At 32.3% G+C, this 23,041-nt stretch overlaps 1 protein-coding gene across 3 annotated transcripts; it reads right to left on the reverse strand.

Moving 5' to 3' along the window:
* Positions 1 to 2,210: 2,210 nt before the first annotated feature.
* LOC139484960 (uncharacterized) lies at positions 2,211 to 22,591 on the reverse strand. Of its 3 annotated transcripts, none has more exons than XM_071269023.1 (5): positions 22,493 to 22,591; positions 19,730 to 19,943; positions 18,663 to 18,898; positions 16,515 to 16,710; positions 2,211 to 11,922 (listed from the first exon to the last, which is right to left on the reverse strand). In XM_071269023.1, the coding sequence occupies exons 2-5, from the start codon at positions 19,941 to 19,943 to the stop codon at positions 2,756 to 2,758; spliced, it is 9,813 nt and encodes a 3,270-aa protein (XP_071125124.1). In that variant the 5' UTR covers positions 22,493 to 22,591; the 3' UTR covers positions 2,211 to 2,755. The 3 variants fall into 3 exon arrangements, with proteins under 3 accessions (XP_071125124.1, XP_071125125.1, XP_071125126.1); XM_071269024.1 differs by lacking the exon at positions 22,493 to 22,591 and adding an exon at positions 21,471 to 21,558; XM_071269025.1 differs by lacking the exons at positions 19,730 to 19,943; positions 22,493 to 22,591 and adding an exon at positions 21,471 to 21,516 and having other exon boundaries at positions 18,663 to 19,729.
* Between the last annotated feature and the right edge of the window lie 450 nt (positions 22,592 to 23,041).

Consider the following 23,041-nt stretch of genomic DNA (forward strand, 5'->3'; position numbering starts at 1 on the left):
TCTTACTACATGAATTCTTGTTTAGACTCAAGTGTTATTAATGAAGGTCTCTCTCGATACAATGAAAATATAACAAATATTAACAGAATGTCAAAATGTAAGGAATATTGAAATATAAAAATATCTAAATTTAAATCTACAAGTACAAAAGAAATTTCTTATCCTTTAGGTGTAATGAATTTAAGTCCGTGTTACGGTCTTGTTGAAAATTTTTGTTTTGATTGCGGTTGTTGTTAATATCATAATAAGAAGATGTGGTATGATTGCCAAAGAGACAACGCTACACAAGAAACCAACTGATAGTTGTCTCATTGGCAATCATACCACATCTTCTTTTTTATATGAAGTAGAAGGTTAGCAACTAAAGGTAACCGTTCGGCATTAAACAATGAGCAAAATCTACAAACCGCATATCCAGCTACAAAAGACCCGAAATGACAAATGTATAACAATTCAAACGAGAAAACTACACACATCCGGTCTGCAAAGTCTATGATGAGCAATATTTGAAATGATAGCTATTAGTTTGCTTTAACATGAATAGACGTTTGCAACAAGGTTTTCCTACCATTACTTTAACAAATAACAAAGTTTCAAAAAGGGCAGGGAATGTAGTTCATTGCACATGGAATGTAGTTCATTGCACATGATGGCATCTGTTAAAGTGGTATGTCATTTACAGACAGACATCCCGAAGATAAGGTGATGTATTCATACCATAACTACGACCACGACTGCGTCTACGACAATGAGCAGACGCGAGAAAAATCATCACATACACTCAGCTGCAGATGACTCGATATAGAATACCAACAGTCTCAACTATTTCCTCACTAGCGTCTAAAGGTGTCGCAGATTCCAAATCAACGTGTCTGTTGGAGATGTATTGTAAGAGGAGGATTATTTGTCATATGTCATACGTAAACATGACAATTCAGTGTGTTCAAATTGTCAACTTCCTGTATCTTAGAAGCGTGATACCATCAAACACATCGTTTGGGGTTTAAACATTTAAATTAATCCTTCATAAGGGTGCATATCTACATCATACATACGTCATAAACAGTGATGTTGTCCCAACACAAAAACTTCTCCAGCATGATTATGAGGAAGATCAACTAAAATCGACGATAATCATGTTTACTGATTACCATCACGAATTGGTTGACCAATACAAGGGTGTATATGTCCCAATTTATCAAAAACCTCTTCACATAGTCTTACATTTTAACCAGAATTGTGCCCTTTTGGGAAATAATAATTGTGTCGAATTCTCGATAATAGCAATATAGTTGACAGGACAACAGACCACTGTGTAGCAGTATGATTGGATATAGGTACCCCTGTAGCGATGGGTAAACCAAATGTGAAGTCCGGTAAGGTCACGTTCTTCTTAGTTTCGGTATATTCTACGTTTGTGTGATACTACTTCTTAATAATATAGGTGGTATTTAAGATCATTAATTGGCTTTCTCTCACATCAAAATGTCAGAATCGGGCCTGTTCAAAGAAACATGTGACGAGTTCAAATATGTTGAAACACATATATACTTCATCTATATATATAGCTATTGATTTGGCCCTTTCGTAGAACAAAGCCATATTATATTTAAGCATACACAACACTTTATTTTGAAATAAACTATTGTTTTCACAGAGAAATTCATGTAGGTAAAGCGTTTAAATTGTACGACGTATAGTGTTTTACTGTAAGGAGAATACATACTTTTTGCTTTTTAATGTGCACATGTACCTATATCCGGTGATGATACTACACGATGGAGACATTTACCCTATCGATTGACTGTTTGGAGCTTATCCGATTCCCTGAGTGCATCTACAGTTTTGAACATAGGTAAGCTACTGTTGCCTGATATTAGATCTAATCACAGATTTGAAGTGCTTATTCTCCTTTGATTTTCAACTTTTTGTTCTTTTATGTTTACTTTGTTTTCCACAATTGCTCCAGATTTTGCATTTTAATACCATGGAACATGTGCCTGTTTGAAGTCAGGAAAATTGATCGTCAGGAGTTGTCTTCAATTATGTTTTTTTTTGCAATTTTGAAACTTTGTTGTGTATTAGAAATATAGCCTCTGTTATCTATTCAAAACTCTTACATACTCAGGGGGGAAAGATGGTTGCTGTCTCATGACGAATATCCCTAACATTTGTATAATAAAGCGTAGGACTGGCTATGCGAAATCATATGAAAGTTAACCGCTGCTCCTTTATTTAAAATTCTAATGAAATCAACTTCAAGATATAAAATCATCTGTTATTTTATGACACAGTGTAATGATTAATCACAGGGAACATAAAAGAAAACTATCTCAACGAAAGGAATTATTATATAATTTCCTTATTCTTTAAGTGCAAAAAAAAATAATTTTACCACATATATTTTTGGATTTTCAACTAGGCGCTTTATACACATCAAACTGTTTGAACTTGTAGTTAAGGGAACAATTCCACTGACATATGCGCTACATTGTACTAATTCACAATAACTATCTGATTATCAATTAACATATTTTCATATTCGAATTCATCGCGATTATACTGTTCATTGTTCAATAAATCATATATGATTATGATTATATTTCTCAAAGTTTTTTCAACTATGAACTTCTTCCGAATGTTAGTGTAGAGTTTGACACAGTTGCATCTTGTTATCCAAAGTTTACAGAGGTACAATTGAAAACTCATAAAAAATAATGGTTTATAATTTGGCACGCCAAACGCTCCATGCGTTTTAATGATAATCATAATCAATATCGCTCAAATACAAACGGTCACTTGTGTCTATTGTTTCATATACACTCATTAACTCTTCATATACATGATATAGCGATCCATTGTCAATTGTTGTAAGTGGAGTATATTCTGAACTGGTTATCCTTCTTGAGTGAAAATTAAGATCACCAGTAAATCCAAGTACATTCATTAAGTATTTATAAAATGCTAAAAGTATAAGAAAGTGTTTTGATTTTGCTATAAATGGAAGAACAATCTTACTGAAATTTTTGCGTAGTAGGAATAAAATAAAAACGAACAAAAATTGCTTCCTATTAAAATTTGTTAATCGACAATATGTAAGAAGAAAATACACAACCTCATCATATCCATGATATAACGCCAAATGCCATGGCTGAAATCCTATTACATTAGTTTTGACATCCAGTTTGGCTCCATTCTCTATTAATATCTTGCATAAATCTAAACTTCCTATCTCTGCTGCAAAATGCAATGGGCATTTTGTAATTATAATTTCATTTCCTGTAAAATCGGTTGTACACATTTCTGCTTCTAAATTTACATTAGCCTCTTCATTGATCAACACATTTGCATATAAACTATCCCCAGTAATACAAGCTATGTGAAGAATGTTGAATGTCAATTGGATATCTCCCTTGGATGTATAATGTGAAGTCATGTCGTGAATTGAGTCACTGTCAAATAAATGCCATGCTGATAAAGACACTTTCTCGTTTATATTCATGAGTAAAGTTTTAGACAGAATTGTCCTGAAAATGTGTTCATTTCCAAATAAATACGCCAAGTGCAGCGATTTAACTGACGACTGAGTAGAGATGTGTTTGTCATTTTGTATGTACAGTTCCAAATATAACGATGCAGTCATTTCAAAGTTTGTGCCGTTTTCAATAAGAATTTCTGCTATATATGTGTTTCGACACAAAATAGCAGTATGAAATACTGTCAACGTAAAAAACGATTTGTCAGTTATCAATTCCAAAATATCCTCGCAGTGGAATGCATTTAAATGCAAAGGATGAATTGATCCGTATGAGTTTATATTACTTTTGTTTGATAAAAGAAACTCAACGAAATCACTTTTATCTAAAATACAGGCGATGTGCATTGCCGTCACCTCTGATATGGCATTTACTGTATTAAATGATATTAAACTATCATCTTCAAAGAAATGAAGCAAATATAAGGATAAGGTTGATAATTTTGCTACTGCATTCAGATCACATCTCTTTTGAATCAATAGTTTCATATATTCTATGTCGTCTGAAAACATCACTAAATGAATGGCATTAAACTCCACGGGTAAAACTAAAAAATCCATGTTGCTTCTTGAACTCTTCAGAGAATCAATAATATCAATGAACTTATCTATTAAATGGGAATGTTCTAAATAAAAGTGATGACTGAGTATAATAGGGAACATATGGAGCGGTGTTAGACAAGCTGAAGCATTCACGTCACAGTTATTTTTTAAAAGATATTTCACAATTGTCATCTTTTCTTTCATACAGGATAAATGTAGCTCATTAAAGGTTGCTTTGAAATTGCTATTGCAAGCCATTTCAAATATTGTTGGACATGAATCCCAAAGTTTCACTTTGTGTATACTTGCCAGATGCCAAAACGACATTTCATTAAGTTGAACGCTTTTTCCCATATAACATAAAAAATTCACATTAGATTTATTGTCAAGCAAGCAAGCCACCATAAGTTGTGTGATAATTGTTTTTTCATAAGAAATTTGATTTACTGATAACAAACATCTTGGTATTCGTTGCTGTATCAAATAAAACATTTCAACTGCAAAAAACGGTAAAGAATTGATTGATCCATTATACGCCTGTACCGGTAAACATTTTAATTTCTTATTCCGTAGCAATGTTAAGTATGCTAGATTTATCTTGAATCTATCCAGTTTCATACCCTGGAATTCTATTACATTGTTGTGTATGTTTTTCATACCCTGGTATTCTATTTCATTATTATAAATGTTTTCATCTTCGTTATCATTAAAAAGAAGTTCAATGGCATTTATTTCAGCTAAACTGACTTCACAGAGAACGTCTGTTGTTGATAGATATTTCATGTCATACAGTTGTCTTTCAACAAGATCATGGTGCATATAAAAGACAACTAACATAGCTAAACCCAAATCTGCAGAATTTGTCATCTGAAAGGAGTCTTCTGTCAATCTGAGAGTTAGAATATCTAAAGCATGCTTATTTGAAATCATTGCTATAACCATCCAAGCAGATTTACATAACCTCGAAGAGCTGCCATATGAGTTTGTGTCTAGTAATTGAAGCAGTGCATTAGATAAAACGATAGGCTTATTCATAAACAATAAGGATAATAATAACGGGGAAATTTCCATTACACCGTCAAGTGTATATTCGGACTTCAACAGAAGCTCTAGTAAAGCAGTATCTCGGAGGAAACATGAAAGCTCTATTAATGTGACACACAAATAAATTGGATTTAGAGCACTGATATTATTAGAGGTATAATAATCACTTTGATCGTCTTCCATTATAAGCAAATGCCACATCTGAATATTGAATTTTCTTCGGAGATTTAATCTGCTTTCAAAAATAAGACGTAAATGTTCTGTTTGTTTTCTAAAGCAAATAATATGTGAAGCATCCATTTCTGAAATACAGGAAGTACTTGCATATTCATTTAACAATAAAGAAGCCATTTCCATATTTTTCCGCAAGAGGCATATCGCTAGTGGATTTACAAAACATTCTGAGTAAACAAAATAATCATCAGAATAACAGTCAAATATACGGAGAACATCTTCACTTAGTGCAGCAATTAGCAAAACAGATATTGTAGCATAGCATTCATGGTTTCCAGAATTGTCTAGCAGGATGTCCATCAATCTGAAATTTCCAACAAGAGCTGAGAAAATTAATGGAGTAACTTCAGTTTCAAAATTTTTGTTTACTAATCCATATGTATCTATCACACGTATCATCATGTCTGGATACTGAAAATACAAAGATAATAACACAGGAGATATTTGGAACGCTAGGTTTACATCTACCTGGTTGGTTTGCGCAAAATACGACGCGATGTCTGTCCGGTCAGTGACACAAGCTGCTTGAAATGGTGTGAGAACTAGCCTGTCACATTTATGACAGTTTTCTTCCGTTAAATCACTGTTGTTGTAGAGTGAGCCAATAAGTATGTAATTTAGATCGTTGAGACAGGAATCCAGAATACCTTCAACTAAAAGATGCACTGAATGTAAATTGTTTTGTATAACAGATATAAACAGAGGTGTCATTATTTCACACTTGGAAGGACAATCTTTCGTATTGTAGTAGCAAATATGGACTGTTGTATTGATTTTAGCGTTATAATCAATCAGAATTTGAATTAGGGGAAGATTTTCAAAAAAGCAGGCCAAAGAGATTGGAGTCACATCTTTCAGCATATAAATACTTGTGTTTACGAAAAGTTGATCGATTCCATATTCGGATATATTTGCCAATTTATTAACCGAAGCTCCCTTTTCCAATAATAGTTTTACATTTTGTAAATCATTGTTACTTATGCAAATTATGAGAGGGGTCTCCCCGTAAAATGATATACAGTCTACATTTGATCTTTTTTCAAGCAATTGATCAATAAGTTCACCATCGCCTTTCCTGCAAGCAAAGTGCAGAGGGTAATCAATGGTATCAATGTACGAACTAGGGTTCATTAAAGTAAGGATTCGCCTTAATGGTTTTTTCATGCTATTCGAACAGCAATATGTTTTCAAAAAGAGTTGCATTTTTTCCTTACACTGTTGTAATGTCTCGAACTCATTTAAGTCTAACAAACAAGTAATAACATTTCCCTTTAACTGAGAAAACGCCAGTTCTACTACTGTTTCATCAGAATATGTACGTGTTTGTATGTTAGCTCCTCTTTCAATCAACATGTGTATGACTCTAAGGTGTCCATAAAAGCATGCAAAATGTAATGCAGTATATCCATTATTTGCCTGAATACCAACATCTGTGTTGCGAGATTGTAAAAGTTGTTCTACCATATAGCTATTTCCGTTCAAACATGCAATATGAAGAGCTGTTTTGCCGGTTTTATCTACCATATTTACATCTAGTTGTAATAAAAGAGGCAAAGCAGTGATATGGTTATTTTCATTGTCAGCTCTTATTAACGAGTTTTCAGATATGAATGGTTGTTTACAGAAGTCCCACAATAACATTGCTATATCCTGGTCGTTCTGTGAACAGGCATATTGAAATACTATTTCTAAAGCATTTCTTTCAACCACACAGCTTTCTAACGCTACTTTTATGTCGTTGGGTCTACATTTCATACATAATTGATGAAAAGGTGAATCATTTGCCTTTGTTAACGTAAATAAATTTGCCCCATGACGTCTAAGTAAGGATCCTATTGATATGTATATTTTATACTGAGATGAGTTGGCATCTGATATTGCACTATAACACGCATATAACGACGTTTTATTATCGAATAGGATTGCATTGACGTTGATATTTGGATCTCGCTGTAAAATAATTTCTACAATTTCTTCTAAGCCTCTTTCACAAGCCTCATACAAAAATTGTTCTTTTTCATGACAACATACATCCCAGTCAGCATCATACTTAAGCAAAATTAGCATTAACTTGGCATCTCCCATTTGAAATGCATTATACAAAGCAGTCTCTCCGGCATAATGACAAATATTCACATCTGCTCCATGCTTCAATAAAAGATCAACGATGCCGTAAAATTTGTTCGTGCAGCATTTCATAAGCATACTTTGAGAATCAGAAAACATTATATCGGTATAAGCGTTGTTCTGCAACAATAAATTTGCCATGTTTTCGTTTTCATTTATACATGCAAAATAAAGGGGACACAACCCTTCATACGATTTTTTGTTTATGTCTGCACCGTTTTGTGTCAATAAGGTTGCGATTGCAATTTCATTGCACTGACATGCAATACAGAGAGCAGTCTCTCCGTTGTTGTTTTTTGCATTTACATAACAACATTCATCTAGTAATATGCTTACAATGTCTACATAACCTTTTCTGCAAGCTTTGGATAGTAATGTTTCCCCTTCTGTCCCATAATAATTATTGATTGTTGCTCCATACCTGAGGAGACATTTCATCAACATTTTATTCTGGTTTTTGTACGAGAAATACAAAGCATCTTTGCCATCAAAAGTTTTTCGATTGACTGCGGATGAATATTCAAGTAGTACTTCTACCAATTCTAGACTGTCCTCTCTGCAAGCTTTCAGCAATAATGGCTCTTCAATATCATCAAATATTTCATCTGCATTAGCACCAAAATTTAGAATAAGTTTCATCATATTCTTATTTTTATTTTCAAATGAGAAGTACAAAGCATTTTTTCCGTTTACTGTACGACTATTTACACCCGGTTCAGCATCTGTATTTGTCAAAGATTTTTTTCTAAATTCGAATACACTTCTTGCACAGTCTAAATAGTTATACCTTGATACCAAATGATAAACATTTTCTCCATGTTTATTAGTTAAAAACGGTTTTGCTCCTCTTTGTAGCAATGACCTAACAACATCGTTTAGACCTTTTTTGCATGCTATATGCAGAGGGGTTTCGTTTTCTATGGAAATTGAATCTACATATGCATTCTGTGATAAGAGAAATTGAACAGTTTCAGCATTGCCATTTTCACAAGCAGTATGCAATGGTGTTGCATCGATATAATCATTAATATTATATTTGTGTACAATACTACAAATGTGAGAAACAGTTTCAGTGTCTCCTTTTGAGCAGGCTATGAAAAACAAAGTTTTTAAATCATCATCAAATTCATCCTCTTTATTGGTTTCTAGCAATTGTTTAACAATTTCTATTCCTTTGTTTTCGTAAGCGAAACGAAGAACAGATGTTTCATAGATTCTTTTGTCGCACATAGTTAATTCTATATTTTTCTTGTCACCCAAAAATGAAGCTACCAACAGGTCTGACACCTCGAATGTGCTTTTTCTAACAACTCCGTTCTGTATTAACATTTTACATGTATCCCAGTATTGCCCAAGACATGCAATCTGTAAAGCAGATAATGAAAATGGTTTGTTTGTAATATAAGGCCATTTTTCGTACATATGTCCTTTAATGCAGGCTACTTGGAATGGACGAATTAGAATAACTGCTTCTTTATCATGTGGCAATGTTTTCTTAACTAAAATTTCAGCAATAGTTCTAAATCCTAAAAGACATGCTGCATGAAGAGGAAGAATATCTTCAATTTTCTTGTAATTGCGGTAAAAATCAATAATCTGCTGGCGATCTGTTGGAATATTCCTACGGTCGTTCTGAATAGCGAACATAAAAGGCGAAATATCACACGCGATGTCATTTCTTGCACGGTTTTGTAGTAATTCATTTACAATAGATTGCGAATTGTTTATGATGGCTACGTGTAATGGTGTGGTTTTAGTGTTGTTGAAGCAAACATTACCATACGATAAAAGTTCGCTTATGTCTTCATCTCCTTTATAATGCATGTTAGACAAACACAAAATGTCAATGTTGTCGCACACGTTAGCATCCGCTTTATTGTTCAAAAGAAGTTTTACCAATGGGTCATATTTATAAAAACTTGCAATAAGTAAAGGTTTTATGCCGCTTAAGCTTTTGATGTTCGAATTTGCGCCGTTTTTTAAAAGAACTTCGACAAGATTAAGATTTAACATTTTTCCGATGCACACAATTTCAAGCGGGCTTATCATCAATCTTGTGTGAGAATAGACTTCGTCATAAATATTTGTAATACAATGGCTTTTTTCTGACCTATACACAGTGTTTCTTTTAAGTTCTGCAATTTGATTAACATCAGCATTTCCATTTATAAGTGATATCGCCATTTCATCTTCTTTCATTATACATGTAATATGGAGTGCGTGTGGAATTGCACTTCCTTTGCGCCAATTATTCACACTTGCTCCGTTTGAAATTAGTAAATCAACAAGCTGTTTGTTTGGTGTTACGCAAGCAAGCTGAATTGTTGTAAGTCCGTCCTTAGAATATTCATTTATATAAGCCCCTTTTCCTATTAACATTTCAGCACCTAAATAAAATCCATTCCTGCACGTGATATGTAGAGCGGAATCACCCTTTGATAAACGTGTATTAACATCGATACCTACTTCCAAAATCCCTTGAAGAACAAATACGTTCTTGGTTGTGCATGCAAATTCTATTTCAGGGTAAAGCATATTTTTATCTGATACCGTTTTAAGAAGCTTTCTAAGAATTTCTTTTTCATTTTTCTCTACGATTGTTGCAAATGTTGACATATTTGAATTTGTACAACGTTGAAATATATCCGTGGTGTCTGAAATAAGTATATCAACAATTGAACCATGAAGCCCAATGCAAGCAAGATGCAAAGGAGATTCATTGTGTTTTGTTTTTAAATCAATATCGGCACCATGTGTTATAAGAAGATCTGCTATATCCTTTTGACCGAGACAGCATGCATAATGTAAGGCAGATCGTCCATCTCTGTTTTGTCTATTTACATCTGCCTTATGTTCAATTAGCATTTTTATGATTTCAAGATTACCATTCTCTGTTGATACAATTAATGGAATTGAAGACCTTTGAGTAGATAAATTCGGACATGCTCCATGTTGAAGAAGTTTTTTAACGATATCAATATTTTCCTGCCTGCAAGCCTCATAAAGTGGTGTGAATCCACGACGTTTGTAAATGTTAATTTTAACATCTGCCTCGATTAAAAAATCAACTGCAGATTCAGTTTCATATCTACAGGCATAATGAAGGGGTGTCATTCCAATTTCGTCGTAATAATCAATATCGACATTTTTAGTGATGCAAAAGGATAGGATATCTGTAAATCCTAGCTGACACATCAAATGAAAAACTGTTTTTCCAAAATGGTTCATGTGCAATACTTTCGATATGAATTCTTCATTTTTCGTTTTTAGAGAATGTAATAATCGTTCTCTAAACTGATAGTTTTCCATTGGTTTGCATCCGAATATATCTAAAATAGTTTCGTCTGTTGCTTCATTAATTAACCTATGAAAGAATAGGTCCTCTAGGTTCTTTGGTAGAACTATAGAATCTCCACCTTGATCTTCTTTTATGGTGCACTCTAATTCAAACCGTTCGAATAGCAATACAATTTCACAATTTTTCACCATACAGCTTATAAATTTCTTAGAAAAATAAAGGCAGCTTATATCAAAAAGTTTTTCATGACGAAAACTATAAACATTGTCTTCTTTTGAAATAAAGGATCCTATTAAGGAATCAAGATGTGTTTTTAAAGATATTCGAGACGTGCAAGTATTTTGTCCACAGGCTTCAAATATATCTGTGAATATTTCCTTTTCTTTTTGTGATATTTCGTTAGTTAATAAACGTTCGTTTAATTTATTGTTGAAAATAGTTGTTACTGCCAAAGCACAGTAATTCATTTCACTACCTATGTTCTTCATTTTATCATACTCTTTCTCAAAAATGTCATAAGGTCCTTTTTCCAAAAAAATCATTATCTTACTCTCTTCAAAATTTGCAACCATGCTGCATAATAAAGGAAAACATTCATATTGTTCTATATATTCGTTAGACATTTGTTTTGTATACATGGCAGGAATGTATTTGAGGGCAATTTTTCTTTTGTCGTCTGTACATATTGCATTTTTTCCGATTGACATATCAAACTTGCACTTAGTTAATAGTTCTTGAGTTTGGAATTTAGGACTTTGATAAACTTGAAGTCGGCAATTGGCCAATATTTTTATCGGTGATAAAGAATAACAGTCTAAAATGACGTCAATATGTCTATCCCAATCTTCTATTTCATGCTGAATAGCTTCATACCTGCCACAAATGTCGTCATATATATATAAGGTTTTATTTTTAGAAACAAAAATCTCACTTGGAGACTTAACTGGTATTACATCATAGCCTTCAAGCATCATTTGGAGAGCCACATGTCTTGATGTTATGGACTTTCCTATTCCTGCACTTCCAGTAACAGACACAAAATTATTCTCCTTTAAGCACTTATACAATTGTTTTGAACTATTTGTTTCCACAAATTTTTCATCTACAGATTGCCAATCTGTTATAGCTTTTTTAATTCTCGCTACAAATATATAATTATATGTGTACATAAACTTGTGCAAAGATACTAATGTGAGATAGAAATACACAGACATGATGTAAAATGGTATAGACAAATATCTAGACTCATCATAAAATTCAGAATGCTCAGAATTTGGCCTCTATAAGTCAAAGCAAAGTCTCAGAAAAAAATTCATAGATACCTTTATACAACACAAGGTATTTATTCGCGATTTAGAAAAATGTCAGCCGGTTGCGAATTTCCGTTATATGCCGATTGCTTGGCTGTCAGCCCCACTAAAACTTGTTATGTCGTAAATCTAAATTGATTTATCTTCATAAGGGTGTAAATCTCGCCTACTTTTGTTGTCGGAATCATCCGTAGCAATCCTACCCATGTATGTCAATCGTATTTGTTTGGTCTACCGACGATGGATTTGAAACACACAGCTATAATTATAAAAATAGTTTCAGAAAAAAATTTAAGTTTTTGTTTGAATAGAACTTATCACCTAGTTAGTAAAATTGTATGAGATACCGTGAAAAATATCTAACAAGTTACGAGTTTCCTTCTTTAGACACCAATTTTCCCATGACGTCAATGTCATTCAGACCTTCTCTTGACTTTACGTATGAAATGAAACAAGATCAGATAACTCCAAGAATCATTCAGACTTTCCCATAAAATTGACCAATCGGAAACCGAGATATATAAAGAGACGAGACGTTTATTTCCAATCCATCGTCGATAGACGAAATTATTCGATTGACATACTTGGGTAGCATTGCTACGGATAAATCCGACAACAAGAGAAGACGTGTTATACACCATTGTGAAGATAAATTAATTTAGTTTTACGACATAACAAGTTTAAGTGGGGTTGACAGCCGAGAAATCGGCATATAACAGAATTTCGCCACCGGCTGACATTTTTATTTAAATCGGGAGTAAAGTAGCTTGTGTTACATAAAGGTATTTGTAAAGGAAATTTTCTCTGAGACGAGTGCCTGTGCAGTTTTCGTCTAATGGTGTGCGCATCAGTTATTATATGTTTATTTATAAGACCGTCCACCTTTTGACATTTTTTATGTTTAGGTACGCGGCCAAGTTTACGTCGAATTTGAGGAGTTTCTTCAAATATATGATTTGTTTTAGTCCTGGATTCAATACGTTATTTCACGACTGTCTTTAATATAAATTGTGGCATCAATCCTAAAGCATAAAGATGAAAATTATCAATAACTATTGTTCACAAGGCGTAAATTTAAAATACATTGAATTCCAACTGAAAAGTGACTTTTCTCAAACCTGTTCCGCCCTTTTTAATGATGAGAACATTGTTCATTAACAAGATTGATATCAGATGAGAATGTTTAGTTTATAAAAACGACATAAACAAATGTTGACGCTCAGACAGACATACAGTAATTGCTCTATGACTAACACGAACTAGTATGCATGGAAGGAATGTAATTTTTCAGTTAGAAATTTACGCCTTTACATCTTTATGTTATAGGAGTAATGCCACACTTTAGATGAAATGTAAATTATCATATTCCATATTGACATATTTAGTCTCAGATGAATGATTGTTTTATTAGTTGTTAGCGGCTTTCAACTAACTGTCAGATACAGCGAGTATTTATTGTCTTTTTATTGTTAGGATATACAAGTACTCGGCCACGTCCAGTCAGTGTAGTATTTCTGTTTGTATCCATCTGATGAGTTAAGCCTTTTTCAACTGATGTTTTAGTTTGCTCTCATGTTGTAATGTTAGACCATTGTCCCAGGTTAGGAGAGGGTTTTGATCCCGCAAACATGTTTAACCCCGCCACATTCTGTAAGTGCCTGTCCCAAGTCAGGTGCCTGTCATTCACTGGTTGTCGTTTGTTGATGGGTTATATATTTGTTTTCCATTCATTTTTGTATTTAAAATATGCCGTTATAATTCATTTTGTTTGTTGGAATTATTTTATGATTGTTATTTCAGAGCTATTTATAGCTGACTTTGTTGTATGGGCTTTGCTCATTGTTGGAGGCTGTATGGTAACCTATAGTTGTTAATTTCTGTGTCATTTGTGCTTTTGTGAAGAGTTGTCTCATTGACAATTATACAACATCTTATTTTTTATATGGAATGCATATTCGTATAAAAAGAAACACACAGCACACACGACATTAAACAATCATAGACATAAAATGTATTCCCTCCCCAACAAAAATTGAACCGGAATAGTCACATGAGTCAATTTGTTTACTGTACCAAATACATTATAATAAATATTTATACAGCAAAACATGATCTGAACACTTTCAATAGTTTTTTTTTCAATGGCAAATAAGCGATATCCGATATTACATTATCATAAATTTGACATTAATACGAATATTCCAATTCAGATCCTTTTTTTTATTATCCTACTCCAAAACAATTGTTAGAGCCATTTTTAACATTAGTATAAATTAAGTCATCAAGGATGCCATGACTAAAACTATGTATGCCAGACATGTTTTATGGCTACAAAACACTCACTAGTAACACTTAAATAAACAAAGTTAAAGAACAAAGTCGAAGAGCATTAAAGGCAGACCAGATATTCCAGAAAACATTAATGTTGCCGAATACAGATCTATTCCAGCAATAGAAAATGATTGGTGTTTCGAAACAAATCATCTATAATTATGAACCAATTAATAATAACTCTCTTTAACACAGAAGTGCTTAACACAATTATTCAAATAATAAAAATAACTTTATGTGTATTTACACATTTTTGTCATTGAAATGTTGAAGACACTACAAACCATTAAAGTCTGAAATGGCCTATATCTGTACTCGACTGTACTGATTTTCACTCGACCAGTCTGAATTGGTCTGACTTTTACTTGACATTACTCGACCCTAGTCTGAACCATACTTGACTGTACTGAATCGTACTTGACCCTTATCTTTGCCGTTGAAAATAGTCTGAACTATAACTCGACCAGTCTGAAACAGTCTTAACCCATTCTCGACATGTACTCGACCTATTTTTCCAGTCTAAACCATACTTAACCGAAGGTCTGAACAGTACTCGACCAGTCTGAACCATACTAGACAAAAAAAAACTCTACTTGTTTTTTAACTGTTAAAATAAATTTATTTTTAACTGACATTTAAAACAACAGCCAACAAAATTTATAAAAAAAAAATAACCTTTTATTAGAAATATATCTATGATTATATTGAGGATGAAAAAAAATATATCATATATAACTTATATCAAAAAGGGATAAAATTAAATAAATAAATAAATTTGTTTTTCTGATTAGTGGGAAAATATAAAGAATAACCTCTGCTTGGGGGCAAACTTATAAATAAGATCACACCTGGTCAGAGGTATTAAATTCTAAGTAACATTGATTCAAAATTGCAACATCCTGTTTAAGTTAAATAACAAGTCCTTTCGAATATACATGTACATGTACTAGATAAGTAATACACGAATTTAAGAAAATAGGGCTTTCTTTTTACCTGTAAAACACAGATGTACTGAGGTAATTAGAACATATTAAAGTGATTTATGTATGCCATGTTAATTTGACAAAAACATTACTTGAATTAATTGAAATAAATTGTTACTGTTACTTTGGAATACATTTCCTTTTTTAAAAAGGTTATCAAGGATTGCTATGGAAATTCTAATATCATGATTACAATTAAATTCTTGGTTTAATAAAACAAAACAATTAAGCTCTCATTTTTTTAAATTTATTAAGTGTTTTATATACTATTTCAAATATATATTAATAAAAAAAAAAAATTCACTGCATTATTAATTAAACTCAACTAAATCTATACTAGGCCTTAAGTTAATGATGAAAATAGTCCAAGTACCATAAAATACTTCCTAAATATTCATAAAATTTTGAATAAATATTGAAAATATTAGTCATTTGTTAGTCACAATTAATTTTTTTAAATTATTTGATCAGCTTGCTTTATTTATATTTTAAAAGTTGATATATAGTATTACGTAAGTGTTGATTAATACTGTGTTGAAGTTATATTATGATTGATTATTGTGAAATTTTAATTTCAATACTGTATTGAATACATTTTTAATAATTTTTTAATTTCAATTTTATTAAAAAAAATCCTAAATTGATAAAATTCTGTTGATAGATACAAAAAATATGTCTAGGTTGGTTAAGACTTGGTCAAGTATGGTTCAGCCTAGGTCGAGTACGGTTCAGACTAGGTCGAGTACGGTTCAGACTAGTATAAAATGGTTAAGTACTGGTCAAGTACACATTCAGACTGTTAAGTATGGTTCAGACTACAGTCGAGTATTATCAAGTAAATCTCAGACGAATTCAGACTGGTCGAGTAAAAATCAGTACAGTCGAGTACAGATATAGGCCATTTCAGACTTTTAATGGTTTGTAGTGAGAGCACTCAGCTTTGTAGTATTGCTAAATCGATGGTATTTTAAACTCTGATTTTCTAAGATACTGAAACATCGCAACTATACAAAGTGTTCTTCATACAAAATAATCCCACGTTTTCTAAAGAATATGAAAATATATAGATAGAGGAATTTGTAATAAGTTTAGAGTACTGAATTATCTACCTCTCTTGTGCACAGGCACAGGATCGACTACAACTGCTTCTACGTTTTGAACTTTGTCAGTAAGTTCCTTAAATCTGTCTTCATTGATTTGCTTCAGGTTGATCATCAAATCTTCCAATGACTCTCTGTCCAAACTGGCAATTTTTAAATCGGCACACTTCTGTTGAAACGGTGATCCACCAAGTCTTGTTGTCGCCTTTATCAGATAATAATATGTTTAACGTCAACAGATTTGAGATTTTGTTTTTTCTTGAAATGATGATAAAATAGTTTCTTAATGTGTTCTCATCAATTAGAACAGGTGTCTGTCAAAATCAAAACTAACGTTTGTGGTTTTTCTTACGTTTAGCTGTCCTTACTCCTAAACAGCATTGCCATAAATTATTAAACTGCATATCAAAATTTGAAAAGACGTGAACATACGCTATTTATCGTAATGTGACATAATAAAATGGAATTTATCAATCTAAGACCAAAATTTAAGAACTGCAAAACTGGAAAATTGTTATATTGAAAATTCATTGTCGTGTTCAGAAACAGCATCTCAAATTTTAAAAAGAATTGGTATTATCGATCTAAAGTCATTGCACTGACTAGAGAAAAGGTGTTATTTTTATCAATCAATGACTATTACTATGAACAACAGTAATGAAAGGTGTCCGAATAAAACTTCATCCAATTTTTTTAATCAGAACCAAGGTCTTAAAACTTGAAAATATTTCGTTAAAAGCTTTAAAAGGACTTTAAGAGTTCTTATAACGAATTCGAAGGAAAATTAGTCGGATCACATACTCAATCGGTACAGAATGAGAACAACAGACTCTATTGTGGATAGATGTTTCATTGACAATCATACCACATCTTCTTTTTTTAACATCATAGATATTAGGATTGAAATTTATTTTTGCGCCAGACGCGTGTTTCGTCTATAAAAGACTCATCAGTGACGCTCGAATAAAACAATATTAAAATATAGAACGAGGTTAAAGAGGATTGAGGTAGAAAAGCCTTAGTATTTATTAAAGAGAGGCGAAATATACCAAAGGGCCATTAAAATTCTTATCTTGAAAATGGATTGACAACACCATGGATAAACGAGAAAAAACATTTCAGACAAACAATATTACACAAATTACAAAATAAAAGACTAAAGATTGTGTAAAAGAAACCCACCAAAAAAAAATGGGTGCAATATCAGGTGCTCCAGAAGGGTAAACGGATCTGGCCTTTACATTCGGTGGTACCCGTTCTTCTCCTCGTGTTAGTACAAACCCAGTTATACGTACGGTTCGGTAGGTCACAATTGGGGGAAAAGGGTGGGATTGTAGTTACGACATTTGGAATATATCCACAATCAACTATGAAACGGAAATTCCATAACGGGCAACAATCTCGCGACGGTTTCCGTCAAAAATACGAAGATTATTTCTACATCACCACTAGAAACTCTTGGTTTAGCTCCTTTATTAGAAGCAATCCTCTATCAAGGGAATCATGATAGGAGATACAAGCCCTTTAGTATCGTATGAACTGGGATATATATACTACGTATAAAGACACTGCTGGAGATTAGCTGCAATGAAATGTAAAGTTCACAATTGGAAAGCTGAAATCGTCTCGTTTGTCGTAAAGTTTTGTTTTTTACCCGGCCCTTATTGTAAATTTCTAGATGTATATGAAAAAAAAAACAGCTTTAAATGATGTATTCTTTCTCTATTCTTCGATGACATAGATTGATTCACACTAGTCTCCAAAGTTAACATCACACGCATTCATTCAGATTTGCAGAATGACAACAGCGTTCGGACCGATGTCACAGTTTCAATGGCTGGATTATATGTATAGTAAACTTTAAAAAAAAAATATATCTGAATTGAAGATGCTCAACAATCTAATAAATTTACTACTTTCCGGATGTGTAATAAATCTCAATTTTCATTGAGCAACATGTATGACAACTAGATTTCAAAGGAGGTTTTGAAAACAAAACAAGTATATAAATCATCACCACTCTCACGAATGATATATATGTCTATTGATATTGCAGTAATTGAGGTGTTCAACAAATTATATCACTGTGTCTTATTCATGATAAACCAATCATTATTGAATAAATAACATAAATAAAAAGAATAACGATGGTTATACCTCAACAACATCGATCCAAGCGTCATGAAAAGTTTGATTCGACATTTTGCTGTCATCTGAATGAGCAATCATATTCCTGTAATACTTTATCCTTGCAAGATCGTCTGCTGGACTAACATCTGTTATGGCGGGAAGGACATCAAAACCTCTGGAGGGTTTGCCTATTTTTGAAATGTTCCTTAACAGGCATATCAGTAGCGTCAAGTCGAAGTTGATAGAAGTTACGTTTGTGGAACCTGTAAAATTGTATTTCAGAGAAAAAATATTAATTCTTTAGCGATTTTTTTTAAAACGAAATCTAATATTTTTCCATCAGATTAAAAAAATGTTTCATTCAAATTTAGCTCGTACCTACATTTGTACTCTGTTTAAGATAAAGCAAATCAAATTGTTGGAAACTACTACAAATGGTTGTATTAACATCATAATAAATAAGATGTGCCTAAATTACAAAGTATCAGATAAAGGCCGAATAATATGTAAATCTACTTTTTTCAAATGTATTCTACCCCTTGAGATGCTAAATCTGACACCCCAAGCGACACATTATATTTTGATGAAAAATTAGCTTTATAAACAAAAAATGTTTTCTTAGAAGATGGATGGCATTTGGTTAAATTCCATGATAGGAATTCATTTTTGTATCAATCATACGGAAGAAAATCGTCAAAAGTAGGGTTTTTTTTATCTTGAAACTTACATATGAAACCTCAAAACTGCAACAAGAAAAAATTAGAGAGAGGTTTTTGAGAAAACAGAGCACTGAAACGAATGCTTTTACTTGATGGAAATAGAATATATTTCGGTTCTTGTCGTGCAATACATTAGATAGCATTGACAATTCTCAACAAATAAAATTTGAAACTTTAATTTTCCTTAATCGTTTCTCTCTGCAGCAAACGCGCCATCTCCTATTAAATATAGCCGACACCCCTGTATGTTAAGTTCTTCACGATGTGCACGAGTATGGTATATCATCATCATTACTCCGTGTATATTCTATTGATATTGCAACAAAACTTGATCTAGTGTATGACAATTTTATGTATTTTGCATACTATAATTACCTGTAGGAAATAAAAGTACCCATTGAGACGAAGTCAATACGTTCTTCTTTTTTATCTTCATTAGTGCTGGGGTATGCGTATGTAAATCAGCAGCCAGATTTGCCGGAGGGAATATACCATCAAAATAGGTGCGCACTGCTTTTGGACAAACGCCAATTATCAATGCCACCATTCGAAGATAATTCGTTTCCTCTTCTGTCGAAATGGTAGCCATCTATTAAGAAAAAGAAACTAAATTAAAAACAAAGTGTTCATAGAACATGAAGGTTTTTCAACATTAAATTTCTACTTAATTGATAAAAAGCTTAGCTGCACTTTACTCAAATATGCTACAATTGGTGTCGAATCATCGGTTTCTTCATATAAAATTAACTATGTGGTTTCAATGTTCTTTTGACTGAAATAAGGGAGATAATTTGCGAGTACCGATTTAGAAAATGTCCCTTTTAGTCTCATATGACAGATTAAGTCACACTTTTCGCTTGAAATAAGTTAGAAAGATAACCAATACAGCTTAGTATGAGTATAAGAGGGGAAGGAACTCCCATCAAATGACAAGGCACCCTTTGAACCAAATTATGTATGCTACGACATGTCGAAAATATATTTTTAGTAAATAATTTTTTTTCGATATTGTATACAGTTAAAAGAAACAATATTAAGACAAAAAGAAATCTGAACCTTACCTTGATCTTTGACCTTAACCCCATTTTCGTTTTTGGTGGACCACTTATGGTTTACCAGCTGGCATTTACAATTACGTATTGCTTATTTGAAATATTAAAGGAAAAATAACTCTCATTCGGAGACTCCGGACCGCTTCGGTCGAATGTTTTTTAGATCCTTAGGATATAACGAGCAAATTAGTGAAATAACTTTTCCGTAGTATTTAACGGTTACGAAGGACATCCGCCCACGTACACGAAATATAGTGCTTTTGGGTGATTACTTTTTAAAAGCGTTTGCCTTCAGTTTTAAAAGCCTAATAAATGTTCGATATCATATGCAACAGTCTAAGCGACATCTTGCAAAACCACAATATATGTGATGTTTTGATTATTGCACAAATGTGGCAACACTTGCACTTTTAATTAATGAATGGTTTCTAAAGAAAAAACAGGTGTAAATTGTATTCAAGAAATAGGTTTCCATTGAACAAGAAGAATGTTTGTTGAATTTACCACTTCAAATTTTGAATGAAAAGATCAAATGAACTCCGAGGAACATTCAAAAATGAAAGTTCATAATCAAATAGTAAAATCAAAAGTTCAAACACATCAAACGAATTGATAATTAGTGTATTTCTTATGTAGAAAATGGTGGATTGAACCTGGTAATATAGCTAGATAAACCTCTCACTCGTATGAAAGTTGCATCATATTCCATTATATAAACAACCATGCGTGAACAAAACAAACAGACATAATAGAAAAAAATGTCAAATATACAGCAGTCAACATTGTGTTATAATGTCAATCACTAAAATAACAAACCAAATATTTAACAAAGAAGCATACAATAGTATAAACAAAAATTAAAGATTAAAATACGCAAATTTGCCATTGTACATTTACACGTCATATATGTAACAACGAAACATAAAATGGCATATAGACAAAAAATAAAGCAAAAGACAAGTAACAAATAAGTTTTGCATTTGCATAATAAGGGGATGTATAAGCGATTATGCATCGTATATGCTTTTTAAAAGATCCAATTACACGACGAATTATTCACTTACCCTGCGTGTGCCTCTTAACCTACTTAACAATGGATACTTACACAATGATGACTCAAAATTATGACTAAGAAAGTGTCAGAATATATCTGTTTCCTCTTTAGATTAAACACATTTATTTTAGTGAATAAGGAAACCCTGCGTGTGCCTCTTCGCCTACCTATACAATGGGTACTTACACAATGATGTCTCAAAAGTAAGAATAGGAACCTGTTAGAATACATCTTGTTGCGTTGGGTGATAAATTTTAAGTGTCTTGTATTATCACTAGTAACCCGAATTTAACTTGAACGGACAAAAACGTGTTAACGCTATTTAAATGAGATTGATCGTTATTTGATAAAGATTGACAAAAATTAAAAATTATATTTAATTCATATCAATACATGTATATTGTTTTTGTTGTTTTAAAACTTCTCCCTGGTGCTAGTACGTATATACCAGTTTAATGGTAGTATACACTTAAACTCATTCTTATCATACACAATGAAAATTTTCCAGACCTAAACTATCTAATTCAGAATAGCCATAATTGTTTTGATATTTTACTTTTAATTTGTCAGGGCGTTTCCATTCTGATTAAATAATGTCCGTACTTGTACATTTATCTGAAGATGATTAAAAACAATAAGTATCGATCACCATATATCATTTACTATATTAACAACAAAAGAGTTATTAATTTTTTTACTTTTGCAATCATTTACCATATTTGTTCTCATGCCAGGAACTCAGCAAGATATTATTATGCTCCTTTTAGGAATTTTAGGTTCTTTCTATTGTAATTTTTCCAAACACTTAATAGCAATATTTTTCATTTGCCAGAAACATTAAGGACATTTCAGGTCAAAGTTTACTTACCTAAACGACTGGTTAGAGCATTTTTAGCTCTACTAAAAATTGCTCATCAAGATTTGTTTCTGCCTTTAAAACATATCAATGAATGATAGAGGAGATATTCTTACCGGATATATCATTTGTTACGATTTTTGTTATGCCTTGTATATTTTTGACAGTGTTCTTACCTTGTATAGTTACTTTTATTTTCTTTAATCCGTTCTGGATAAATATTTTCCTGTTGTCAGTTGGGAAGGCATATACAAAAACAAATAAGGAGATGTCGTTTATATTTGTTTATTATTACCGGAAAAGTTTTATGACATTGACATAAATTTAAAAGTGTTTATATCCTGATTGTCTGAATTTATTATTTTTGAAAGATAAGATATACGAAAGAGACAGTTCAATATTGAATGTCATAAAAAAAAACGAAAACATCATGGTAGAAACGGAAATCGGCGTAAAGACAAACAATAATCTACCAAACACTTACTAAGAATATTAAAGACTGAACAACACGGACTGCATAAAAAATATGTTGTAACTGCAAGTGTTCCGGAATGGTAGCAAATCCTGGTCCACTGAAGACATCTGTTAAAGGTTTTTAAAGATGTTCAAGAATAAACAAATAAATAATGTTGCGTGTTTAATATATAATGTACATCAATAGTAAGCATCATCAGAACATATTTGAACAAATCGAAGTGAAAATCTGGAATAAAAGGGGGGATAAT

This window comes from Mytilus edulis, chromosome 8, assembly GCF_963676685.1.
Source record: "Mytilus edulis chromosome 8, xbMytEdul2.2, whole genome shotgun sequence".
Lineage (NCBI taxonomy): Eukaryota > Metazoa > Mollusca > Bivalvia > Mytilida > Mytilidae > Mytilus > Mytilus edulis.